The sequence below is a fragment of the Leptonotus elevatus genome, chromosome 17 (assembly GCF_054856555.1).
Source record: "Leptonotus elevatus isolate MCC_2025b chromosome 17, RoL_Lele_1.0, whole genome shotgun sequence".
Classification (NCBI taxonomy): Eukaryota; Metazoa; Chordata; class Actinopteri; order Syngnathiformes; family Syngnathidae; genus Leptonotus; species Leptonotus elevatus.
Window position 1 is genome coordinate 14,807,737 of NC_141255.1, and position 13,041 is coordinate 14,820,777.

Sequence of the window (13,041 nt, forward strand, 5' to 3'; positions counted from 1 at the left end):
CATGCTAAACTATCGAACTAGCATACGTCACACATTACCCGCCATTACTCCTTATTCTTCTTCCATTTATTCTTCTACTTTCTTTTTGTGGTTGGCAAATACATTTGGTGCATTACCGCCAACTCAACAGATACATTTACATTCTTATTTGCTTCTTCTTTTTTTTTATCACAACTTTTCTTGTGACTTTCTTGTTGCATGCAACTTTATTTGCATCCAATTTTGAATGGTTGCTCTCACGGTATTTCCTGATGCGTCTTCTTGTGTGGCGTTCATTTTCAGACTGTACCACGCTGAGAAGCTTCCCAACACCAATTTGGTTTTTATCATTGCTGACGCCAAACACAGCTGCGCGTCCTGTGACACCAAGCCGCTTGTACAGGATGAACAGCAGTGTATCCTTCACTACACCTACTTTTATTAAGTATCGAATGAAACGAGTGTGTAAATGCCAGACTTTGGTTGATATTCCTGACTTGGTTCGTTTAGCTAACGGCCCTGATCCCTGCGAGATAGCTCAGAATCCTCGCTACAGGAAAGGACCTGCGGTGTGCTTTGATAATAACGAGTTTGTAAGTCTTATCGCAATCGGGATGCTTGTTTCCAGACAAACAGCTTGCTTTGTGTGGAGTTTTGTGCTTAAATTGTCTCAGGAACGCCTTGCAGCTTTGTTTGCGCCATTATTGATTGTTAGCTAACACGCTTTCTTATCTTCCGTATCACCCCTTTAGCTCATTTTGACCACAAATAAAATGCCATTGATTTATTTTGTCCTACATCGTGTAGGCCTACATAGTTAGCATTTCTTTTGGCTATATTAATAAGGTACAGTTAGCCTTACAAATGCGACATTATTGAATTTGTCATACAATGTTTGCCACGTATGCTAATATTACGACTGTGAAATACTTGTGCTCGTGTAAAATTATCATTTGTCAGTGGCTGTTTCGTTAGCAGTGTAGCCTCAAAACTTCAATGTTGTAATAATGTTGTCACATACAGTAGTGTTGACCATTCTAGTGTTATTTTTTACACCTTGGCATTTTTAATTATAATTGTTTTAATGTATTTATTTATTTGCTCACATGTAGCTTAACGTAGATTCTTACAAACGTTTCATTAATCTGAACTCTTTTTAGCTTCAGCATCTTGCTCGCTAGTTGTTGGTTTGCTAAACTGGTACGCGCATCCCCACAAATGAGTTACAGTGGTTTCAATTTAGCATGTTTTAATTCGATTTTTTTCTCAAAATGTTGTTTGCCACCCTTGTTAGCACTGACGGTTCAGTTTATCACACACGTTTGAGCATTTTACGTGTTAGCATTTTTAGTTAGCTGGGATTAATTGTGACACTTGCATGTAGCTAAGCCGCAAAACATTGGTCGCTAACTTTGTTAGCTCCTCAGTGAACACGAGGTATTCTATGTTTCCATTACTAACACCTCCACATTTGCCAAGAAGTTTTTTTTTTTCTTGCTTGTGTTTTTTTGCGGCCGCTGCATTGGACAAAGCTCAGCTTAAACATGTACGATTGAATGTCATACTTTATCATTATTAACCTGCATTGCTTCCCACTAAATCTCATTTTCTTGGGAGAGCTTTGCTGCATGATGTATTCTCTTGTCTTCCGCTGTGTGATTGGCCTGCTGCTTAGGACGAGGCCCTGTGCCGGCGTAGCGCTGGCTCCCCGTCGGCGTCCTCGCTGCTCGTGTTACTGCCGCCACTGTTCATGTGCTTTGCCGGGTCAGTCCGTCTTTTCTCGCTGTCATGTTCCACCTCTAATCGTATATCTTTTCCGCTTTTTCCATTTTTTTTTGTTTTATGTGTTGTGTGGCTCCGCACCTGTCACTTCTCGCTCCTTCTGCCAGCATCTGTTTTTACTTCCCCTGCCTTCCCCGCTGATGTTTTCCCCATCTTCTTGCCCAGCTTTGAACTACCAGCATGTTTTCCTGTGTATCGTAATCCTCCGATACAGCACTTTGGAGCATCGGAACAACTTCCAGTGCAATTGTGTCTGGGATCTTCCCAATGAAAAAAATGCTGCATCTGCGTTCAAAAGAATTGTGATTTGATTGGAATTTTGTAGGAAATTATATGAAAAGCTGCTTTACAAACTTGACTACTTAATTAAAAACATTGGAGTAACTGCACTAGCTCACATGCATATAAGCGTGTATTCAATTATAACCTTTTCTAAGTATTATTTAAGTACAGCATTTTTTTTTAAACAAAGTTACTTGAACTGTTTACGTCCTTAGAAATGTTGGTGGCTAATTGTTAATGCTACCATTTATTTTTTTACATAGGGTTTGCCACACTAGTGTTAGCTTTTTCCAAAGTTAGCATTTTATAGCTACATATTTTGATAGCTCACAAAGCACATGTTAACGCAATGTATTAAAGAGGAAATACAATTTCAATTTGTTATTTACTAGAATATTTTTCTTCCTCAAAATGTCCATGGCTAATGTTGTTAGCACCTACCATTAAATTTGTACGATATTTTTTGCCATTTTAAATGGTAATTAGGTCAGCAGTTTTTAGTTAACACTTTTATCTATTTCATGTTCCATACAGTTTAGCGGAGATGCAAAACATTGGTGGCTTTTGGGATGAAGTCGTCGAGATTAATCAGAACTGTTGTTGTGCATGCTAGTATTTGCTAGCACTGTGATTGTTTACATTCCCGTTACATGTATTTGTTACATGCCCCATGAATTAGCAGTTTTGTAAGAGCTTTACCTTAAAAGCGAACATTTGACACTGACTGAGCTAAAAGTGCATTTTGATTAAAAAAATATTAAAAATGACATTGACTCGTCGTCAAAAATCATAGCTGAAGTCCAGTCTTTATCGCCGTGAGATTTGAAGAAGCCACGTCCAAACAAATTCAGCTGACTGGCCCAACGACGCTAACCGTACTGATGTTGTCCTCCTTGTCGGAACTCCAGGAGGAGGACGCTGACTGTGGCATGGCGTCCAGCTTGAGTCCCTCACTGTGGCTCACCTTGGCCCTTCAGTTGGTGCTTCTTTGGGTTTTGAGCGGCTCCAGGCATCACGACGTCCTGTCATGACCTGCCCTTGCCCCACCACCATCTCTCGACCAGCATGCCTCCGGAATGACCAACGAGATCAGCTTCAACATTTCTGACTGAAGAACCCACCAGAAGAGGACTTGGATTGATGGCGCCGTTGTTTTCCGAAGTGGGGCTGCCTTATTGGACTTAGTTGAGGAGCTTGAGCTGTTTAATTCAACACTGCCAGAAGCTAGCAAACAGTTTGCTTTTAATCCCGAGGTCTGCTTGTTTAAGGCAAGGAAAACAGCTTCGCCTCAGACTTTTGCCCCCGGTCCGCCTCCGCCGGGGTGCAGATAATTTTTTTGTCTGGATTATTTCCCTCTCCTGCCAGTGTCTCTGGGAATTGTTTACTTTGTGCTCTTCATCAAAACCGAATCCTCGGCCTCCTTCCGTCTGGACTTCTTGGATCAAAAACTGCCATGCGTGCGCGTCAACCAATCAGGACGCACCTGTCTGAAAACTCTCTAGTGCCATGTGTGTGATTCCGATGCTAGCCTGTTTATTGGACTATTTATTGGAGGTTTGAGACTACTATCTGCACTTTGTGTGTATAGATACTGAAGTCCTCTTTTCCTGTCCTTTCTTTGCTTACTTACATCTTTGCAGAACTAACAACGAATGGTATGCAAATGGCGCGTTTTATCCGTTGCGGTAGCTGTGGGCTCAAGGTCAGATTTTGTAAAGTGTTGGACTGCGTTACATGCACACTCGGTGGTTTTATTATCCATTGGCGCCCTCAAACCGACGATTTGAGAGATGAAGCCTCTCAAAGTGTGTTTCGACGCTTCCACTTTCACACTTGGTGGTTTTATCGCTATTTCTTCTGCTTCCATGTAGAGAACCGCTGCCGTCACGCTAGCAAGTGTTGCACTTTCTAAATCAGCCATGACATCGTGCTCGTCTGGAACTAACCACGTCGTTGTCAGTTACTAACAAGGAGAGACAAAAATCAAGTGCCATAACCGAATTCTCTCGTTTTCCGAATTTATGCAAGTTACTGCCTTCGTTTTCCCTTGAGGAGACAGCATCTACCGACTTTTGCATTACAAATCATACACCGATTTTTACCATTGACTGCAGCCATGTGGTACCAAAAGTTCGAAGAAAAACAACAACAGGTTTTTAAAGTTAAAGTGCTAAAATCCGATGCTGTCCCCTTGGGAATAATTAAACGTGATATGAAGTTTTTCCGATTCCGTAAAAATCTTACGGGTTGGCGAGTGTTTGTGTTACCTGTGTGTGTGTTGTGTGTTAGCACCGGGCCCACCAAAGCCTGCTTTTTAAGACTATGTCCACATGTACACGGCTATTTAAAAAAAAAAAAAACATTTCACCGAGTTAGTGGTTGTCCACTTACAAACATTTTGTTGTAGTCAACATAATCCAAAATATAAGTCAATTTTCCGTGACCGAAAACTGTTGCAAACAAATTAAAAAAAATAATTAAAACGTTAATCATGTGGAGATAGTCTTAGTCTCCCTTGATTGTGCTTTAAAATGTTATATTTAAGTGGAACTTAAAAAAAAAAAAGTTTGTACAAAACCAAAGTTCTGATCAAAACGTGTGTTCATCCATGTGCAAATATTCAGAATAAAATTTGATGACAACAATCTGCTGCCTTTATGGAGTTATTCCCCCCCCCCCCCCCCCAACAGATCACATGACTACCCCCTTGACGCTCGGCCAACGTCAACAATGACGCCATGTTGGATTTCGCTCACAAAAGTCTCCATAAATTAACGCCGATGTCTCCTCTGGCTCGTCCGTCAAGCTGCGATGGATTTTAATCGGTAGCGACGCCCGCTTTGCACGCGACTGCAGCTGCGGCTCCCCCAAAAAATAAAAAAACAAAGTGTCAGTTTACGCTTTTATGGCGCACGTTAAAAATGGAGCGACACGCAGCAAGGAGAAACAAATACAATCACCGGGGACATTTTAAAAGTGGCCAATTACCACGTCTTATAATGAAATAGTAGCCATTTTTTCGTCTTGGTAGCAGCTGGTGAATGACTACTTGGAGACAGATCATTGTGAAATCACATCATATTATACAAATAAAATATGAACATAGTTCAGCGAAAGATTTAGTAGACAGTTGGCAAAATACATCAAAATGAAGCTGTTGCTTGGTTGATACGCCGAAAAACAACAACAAAGAACAGTCTCTGATGCACTTTCAGCTGCACTGTTTTGCTTGTTTTCTGGTTAAAGAAGAGAGTCCTATTCTTTCTTTTGGTAGGTTATACTCAATATTGTGAGGGTCTCGAAAGATCAAGGTCGCAACGCTGTGAAATGGCTGACATAATGGAAAACTGCTTTGAAAACCGGCATTTATCTTCTCCTAGTTAGATCACCGCAGCGGTCTCTTTACACTTGCCTCAGTCAGTCTTATGATGCAAAATACAACAGTAACACCTAAGAAGACCCAGTTGGAGGCCCCACATTACTCCTGTTCTTGCATTGGCCAGAATGAACTCCAAGATCCTATTTATTACTTGACCTTGCACACTCGCTACATTTCTCAGCTTTACGTTCCTCATTGCACCCGACATCCTTTCCAATTCACAAATCTTGGCCTTCTATCTATCCCCCACACAAACCGACCGCAAATCAAAAGGTGAGCGCTCATTTGCATTCCTAGCCTCAGGTCTGGAATCATCCTTCACACTCTGTCCGATCTGCTGAATCCTAAAATTCTAGAAAGCTTTTCCTCTTGAGGTTGTATTTGTTTTTAGAATGTCATGCGGACTGTACCAAATCCAAAGCCGTCGGTTGAGGAAAAATAATGAAGATTGAAAGATTTACTGGCCACATTCCCCCCCCTTCCACGCTTCTCTTGGACTTCGTTTCTGGCTCTTCCAAAAATGTTATTCCTCGTCTTCCGCGGATGAGTTGCGATGTCAACAGCACATGCTGGATTTCCTGCCCGGGGCGGGCTGAGATTTGCGGCTCTGGATTTTGCGTCTGGCAGCGAGACTCCTCGCTCGGTTTACGGCGAGAGGTCGCCGTTGTTGTGCTTAGGATTGTTATCCCAAGTGCGCCTCTGATTGATATCTAGCCCGGCGACCCGTAGGGAACGTCCCCCTCAGTAAATATGGAAGGTTTATTATGTAAGTGATTGCATTAGCTGTGCTCTCATAATGAACGCAATGTTTATTTTTGCATGCTGCGTAATCGTTTCCATCAGATGAAAATCATGTCGTGCCCAAACACATTTTGACACGCACAACAGAAAAAGCCTCGACTAAATGGGAACTTGAATACCTTGTACAGTATCAGGAGCTGAATTTGGAATCACAATCTGGATCATTTTTGGAGTTTGGAGGTGTAAACAGAATCTCGATGACAATCAGAATTTTTTGTGCGCTTGGAGAGATTTGGTTGAAGTTTGGCATTTGGTTTTGGTATGAATCAAGAGAGTTAATTCTGATCTTGTTTTAGATTCAGATCCTCTTTTTAACATGAATGTAACTAAGAATAAGATTAAATGCGGTGTGCATCTTAATTTTGAACCAAGGATTGATGGATCACCTTCTAATTTTAATCTGGTTTTTGCCTTTTTGTTTTTGGTTTGGTTGGGAAATTACTGAAATGGAATTTGTTGTGTTGCAACAAATTGACAATGTGCGATGTCGTTTTTTAATCTGGATCAATTTGATTAAATTTGATGTTTCTTTGTTACAACCAAAAGAGTATTTGATTCGTTTGATTTAAATCTGAGTTCAGAGTCTGGACTAGCATCCTTTTTTTTTTTAAGTTCCAAACAGGTTTGTGTAGCTCTTAACCAAAATCTTAATTTACCATTTGGATTTAGATCAGTTTGTAAAGACTGACAAATTGATTATGTTTTGATCCTGGAATTCAGGCCATTTTCATTGCTCGAAAATTTGGATTATGTTTGAACTCTTTCGATGTGACCTAAAGACAAACTAATTACATTTGAATTGTGATTCAGATCCAAAATGATTGATTATTTCTCGGATATCTGAAATTGAGTGTGCAGCCTCAAAATGAACAAAAAGATTCATTTGATTACTTGTCTTGGCAGTATCGGCGCTTTAGTCTTGTTTTTTTTCTTTAAAACAAAAAGTCCTCCATGCTATTGTTCCATGTTGTCAATTGGTGCTAGTGCATAATGAGCTTAGTGAGAACACCTCGCTGCAGGCATTTCCTTGGCACGCCCTCAAAAGCCAATCACAAGTGGGGGGTAATAAATATCTCGTGATAGTCTCGCGCCCTGAGGGGGTTGTCCCCTTGATTTCTTTACACCAAGCACAGATTGTTTAGAATATATTTTATTGCTGCAAAACGCTCACTCAAAAGGGTCTGCGGCCCGAGGATGTCTTTTGTCCTTATCTTTTTCTTATCGGGTTACCACAAATAGGGCGGGAGTGGGGCAAAAGTAAAAGTTTGGCATTCCAGGTAGCCCCGAGAACTTCTCAACTGCTTTCAAATATTTTTTTACTGACTGCAGGTTGATTGTAATCATTTAAGGTTTTGCTGTTCTTTTCCACAGAGAACATGCCTTGACTTTCAGATTTGACACTCCAAACCAACAGGGGGCACCATACTAAAATCAACCCATTAATTCATGAGACCGACATAAAACTGAGCCAAGTACACGACTCTTACTTTGATTGATGAAGTAGGAATGATTATTAATTGACGCTAAATTGCTAAACTTTTTACCCTACGCCAACAAATGTTTACAATTAGTAGTAGTATGATTATCTCTTTATATAGGTTAATGTAGGTCATAATCCAACTCCCTTTGACAAGTGGTTCGAAATCATGTTGAAGCATGTTAGCGCTGCACAAAAAACAGGATGGTTCCAAAAAGTGAACATTTCAAATTATTTGACTGTCAGTAACTCCAACAACAAGCCTAATGTTTAGCCTCTTGAGTCGCTTTAGCCTTCATCATAAAAAAAAAAAAAAAAAAAAGTTTACCGTCAATGCTTATGTAGTCTTTTAATAGTGTTTCAAAGTTGCAGATGTGCTACAACAACAAAGCGGTTGACTTTCCTAAGCATCCCTTGACACGACACCTGTGTCTGGGTGCACAGCTGCAACAAAGGAGTGCTATTAAACACACGCACACACTTTTCTTTTATGTCTTAAATGTCCGTAAATAGCCAGAGATGAACTGACTCACTTGGAAGCCAATCATCTCGCCAGCAGACCGGTCAGATCGCTGATTCTCAGCATGGTTGATGCGCTCGCCAAGTGCCTTCACGTAACATCTCGCCGCTGATTTTGGATTGGCCCGGCACACAAAACAAGAGCGTGAATCACCCGAGAGCTCGCCAGCCGGGCAGACAGTAGAGACATTATTACCGCAGTGTTTTCACTGGAATCCATTTCACTAACTGCTCTCGGGTGTAGGTGTGGTGTTGTCAACGGCGAGGTCAAACGTTGGTCCGGCATAATTTGCCTGCAGATGAAACCCGACTCCGTTGCGTTTCAAAGCTGCAGGAAATCTATTAGCACCTGGTGGGACTCCCTCGTCTACCCCCAATGTGGACGTTCACCTCCCTGTGCCCCACCCTGGTCCATAAAAGCACGCAAGACTGCCGCACTCCTGCTGTGACACTAAAGCCTGGGGATTGGAGTGTGTGTGGGTGTGTGTGTGTGCGCACACGTGGAGCTAGTTAGCAGCGAACAAGCTGCCAGACAAGCAGCTGCTACGCTAATCGCGCCTGTTGCATGTACAGTAGGCGGTGGTTGAGCGCTGACTCGGGTCAGATCAGGCTGGAGACCGGGCCAGCGCCCCCGTGACCGGTTTTATCTCAGAAATGCCAGCACAAATATGGACAACAAAAATGGAATCATCCATCTTTTTTTTTTTTATGAGCTGGCCAGCAGCGTGTTTGCTTAAGCGCTGGATTTCACATCAACAATCCTCAGGGCAACTTTTTTTGCAGGACGCGCTGCCAAACTTCCTTCAAAGTCCATTTGTCTTATTTTGTTCTCAGAGTATTCCCGACTTGTCGCTGCCTTGAGAAAAGTCCCCTGCGCTTGATTGAGTCTGGCAAACCAGAGGGTCAGGGCCAGTTTACTCTGGCCCTCGTGTTGCCTGACATCTCTGGAATCATTGTGAGATAAAGTACATGTCTGCTCATGTATCAGTTTTGTTCAGGAAGTGAACTTTGTCATCGGCTTTTGAAGCGGGCAAGGAAGACTCGATTCTTATCTGGCTTGTGTTTCCGGGGGCAAGGCTGGGTGTAGGTGAGTCTATAGGGCTATAGGTGCTCAAAACCTGGTCTGGATGGATTTCTTTTCATTCCCTTCACACGTCTAGAAATGGAACCTCCCAAAAAATAGCCAGCAAACCCAACTGAACAAAATGTACGGACTGGCTATGAAAATGTCCTCCTTACCCATCAAGAATATCACCTGGACTGCCAGGTAGCTTACAGAGTCCGGCGGGAGTTTCAGGGCCCGTTTTTGTGTGCACTTTTGTTTGATTTTCATTTCATGTTCATCCAAACGTTGCGAAACATACAAAGTCCATCCCTCAACTCCAATCTTCACTCCTCAAGTTGCTCGCAGCGCCGTAAAGTAAAAGCAGAACCCCGAAGAGGAGGTCTTGGCATCCACTGTAGAATTCTAGACCCCCCCCCCACCCCCAACCAGACCTGTCCCAGCCGATGGCTTCTTAAACTTTGCTCGCTCTCGACCAACTTTGGCCAACATGTTGCATGCATCACTTCTTATTCTGTGCATTCCTGACGGCCGCATGGCTTGGCGGCGTTTTATCTCACCCCAACAAGCTTTATTGAAATCCCAGACCGAGGGCAGAGATCACCTGGCTCTCATACTCTTCTCTTGTCCAAACATGGATTTACACTATCGGGAACTTCATGACTGACTTTGGATGAGCGACTAACGCCTCCCAGAGGACGTGCTATAACATATACAGTAAGGTTTGTTGCTTCAAGCTCAAGTCTTCGGCAGGATTTATGCCCAGTTCTTCAGAATGCATCCCGTTACAGGTATTCTGCTGTTCCATCTACGATGAAACTCTTTGCTTAGATCTTCTTCTCCTGAAAGAAGAACCTGCAGTCTGTCAAAGATTATCATCAAGTCACCGTCAAGACAAACCCAAACAAGTTAGCAGACTAAAACATGGGGAGTGCCGCTAATCTTCTACCTGTGAACATTTTTTATTATTTAAGTCAGCTGTTTGGGCGGTCGTTGGTCGCACTCTCATCTCACCAGCTCGCTCATGCGACCTAATTGGATTTATGTGCGGGAATGTTTTCCAAAGCCGCACTTGTGAAATTCGTTCACATCTGCTGGCCATTAGTGGTGGACATAACACACAACAGAGAGAGGAAAGCCCCCGACGCCTTGATTCATTGGCGTGTGCCCCGGCTTTTATTGCGCTGGAGGAAAATGGCGTGAGGCCTTATCGTCGCAGTTGTCCTCCGTCCGTTCGAGCCTGCACTTGATCTCTCTACCTGCGCTCTTAATCCGGAGCTTCCATTAGCTTCCATTAACACGTCCAATTTCTTCCCCATCTGCCGCCGCACCCTGACGTCTCCACGTTAGGTGCCCCCCGTCCCGCAGCTCCACCCAGACTGTCGTTTGTCTCCGTCAGTAAGACTTCCATCTCCTCTAAGATGGCTCCCCAAGGTCGGGATGTCCTCCTGTTTCATTCCTTCCGTGGGCAGCAGGAGAAGCTAAGCAAGGCGGTCTGACAGCCCCCCCTGACCCCTCGTCTGTCATCTGCAATGGGAAAGGCGCCCTCCTAATTGGGGGGAAAGCATTGAGGGGCTGGGAGGCTGCAGGGGTGGAGGTTGTTATTGTAGTGTTGGGTGGGTCAGAGGTGAAAAGGGGGAGATCGCACCGGTGATTAGCCTTCTTCATGTGCGAGAGTGCCGGGTCAAATAATTAGACGGGTAAAATCCTGCTTCAGTGCCGTTAATGGTGACACCAAAGGGTCAAATGTGGGGGCTCCCCAGCGAGGGAGAGTCTCTATCATCTGAGGGAAAACTTGATCTCCTTTGATGGAGTGTTCAAAGGATGACACTCTGCATCTTTGTTTTGTCTTGGTAAGGCTTTTAATCATTGGTATGTAGGGGGGATGTAGTGGTTTGTATCTGTCCTTCACGGTACAATCTTTACTCCTGTACCCTAATTATCCGACTAAAGGGTAATCTGAGGATGTACAGGTCCTTCCCCAAGCTGTAAGAATGTCAAGAACCTTTGCGGGTACCATCACATTGTACCCCTTAGGCCTACAACTGTCCAGCACTCTCTGGGAATAATTAGCCAAAAAACAAAACGAGGATTAGGATCTTTGAAATTGTCGCTCAGGATGACGGCAAATTAGCACAAACTCATCTGGGAGTTTGCTAGCATTTGCGTCGAAACGTACTTGTTAACCCTGCGCTTAACCCTACCAAGTACATTAGGAATGACTGACGTTTTGGAGTGGGGGGGGGGGGGGGGGGCTAATACTCCCCATGCTTTGGTGTGTTTGGAGACAATCACTCCCACCTCCAGCACCTTCCCCCCCAATAGATGCATAATCAGGCGTTAAGACTTAACGTATCTACCTGAGATGGTGGGGGGCTAGCTATAGTTCAAAGGGTTGGCATGTGCACCAAAAATATGTCTAAAGATATTTCTGCGTGTCTGGATTTCTTCTTGAAGCTGATTGACAGGTGTGATGTGAGCATGCCTCTACACCTGCTGGTACTTTTCGACACATGCTGACCAAAAGGCAACAAAGCCAAAATGACCTGCACACGTCCTAATGAGCCCTGGCGGTAAATGCCAGGGCGTCTGGCATTTACCGCCAACCATTCCTTCACCACGCTGGTCTCTCGCTTTCTCTCTGGAGGGCCCTAAGACTGCCGACCATTAACGGCTCGAGTGTGGATTTCCTGTCAAGGTCGAGTGAGGGCCCTACAAAAGTCCTGGATGCTGGTACCTGAATCCAGCTGACCCGCCGAGACACACGCTTTGCTTTTCTTATATTAGCCCACCAGGGTGTCCACTTTAAGAGTGTGTGCTGCCCTTTGTGACATTTTTATACACTTACTGTATAACCATCCCCTATGATAAATTCAGATGGTTAAATCGCCATTTGGAAAGCTCTAATCTGGGTAAAAAAATCCCCAAACTTTAGTACTACAGTGATTGATTGGAAGTGAAAGTTTGCTTTTGAGCACTTCCTGCTTATGTGCTTCAGTACCTGAAGGCGTTTTGCAACTGGCTGAGGATCTCGGTGTTTAGTGCCAAGTGATCTTTGGCACGGGCCGCCAAGAATCCCATCTGTTTTTCCGCGGCAGCCAAAGTGAGGCAACGGGGACGAACGCACGCGGGATCCTGCTCTTACAATTATCCCGTTTCTTGGCATCAGATGCTCTCCTGAAGAAGTCCGAGCGCTCAGATTTGCAACCCACTTTCAGCAAAGTATGTCAACAAGTAGCACATTTGGATGAATTTGTGTTTTATCTGGCTTGTAAATCAGCTATAAGACAAACTAAAAAGTACCTAAGAGGGCTCCAAGACCAATCCATCATATTTGGATACATGATGAGAATTGCAAAACTATTCTAAGAAGTCTTTTTCATGTATTTTAGTTTTTGTTGTTTGCTTTTCTTTTTTTCAGAAATTTAGTAAGCACTCACACGTATGTTAATAAGAAGCGTGTTAGTCAATAGATTGGAGTCCAGGTGCCCTGTAGCCTTGAGTTGGAAGGTCAAAGTTGAAAAGGTTCATTGGAGATTCCTGAAGAGCTGAGATGCTGGTGAGAAAATGTGGCTTAAATTTTTTTAGCAAGACTAAATCTCAAGATTTAAAATAAAATAAAAATCTCAGGTTTGTAGTTCTTATTGTTAGTCATAATTCTAAACCAATACGCACAATTAGAAAAAAAAATCATCATCATCATTAAAAGACATTTTACAAAATACTGTACAGTATATGCAAATGTGTACACACAGTCAC

At 43.2% G+C, this 13,041-nt stretch overlaps 1 protein-coding gene across 3 annotated transcripts in view; it reads left to right on the forward strand.

Moving 5' to 3' along the window:
- LOC147160154 (voltage-dependent calcium channel subunit alpha-2/delta-1-like) overlaps nt 1-4,690 on the forward strand; it is a 52,712-nt gene extending 48,022 nt beyond the window's left edge. Inside the window, exons 36-39 of one of the 3 annotated variants that reach the window (XM_086058578.1) lie at nt 283-395; nt 490-572; nt 1,655-1,743; nt 2,952-4,690. In XM_086058578.1, coding sequence (XP_085914704.1) covers nt 283-395; nt 490-572; nt 1,655-1,743; nt 2,952-2,988 — 322 coding nt within the window. In that variant the 3' untranslated portion in view covers nt 2,989-4,690. Of the gene's footprint in view, nt 1-282; nt 396-489; nt 573-1,654; nt 2,919-2,951 lie in introns of those variants that run through there. The other 2 variants (XM_086058577.1, XM_086058579.1) reach the window with 2 other exon arrangements.
- The last annotated feature ends 8,351 nt before the right edge of the window (nt 4,691-13,041 follow it).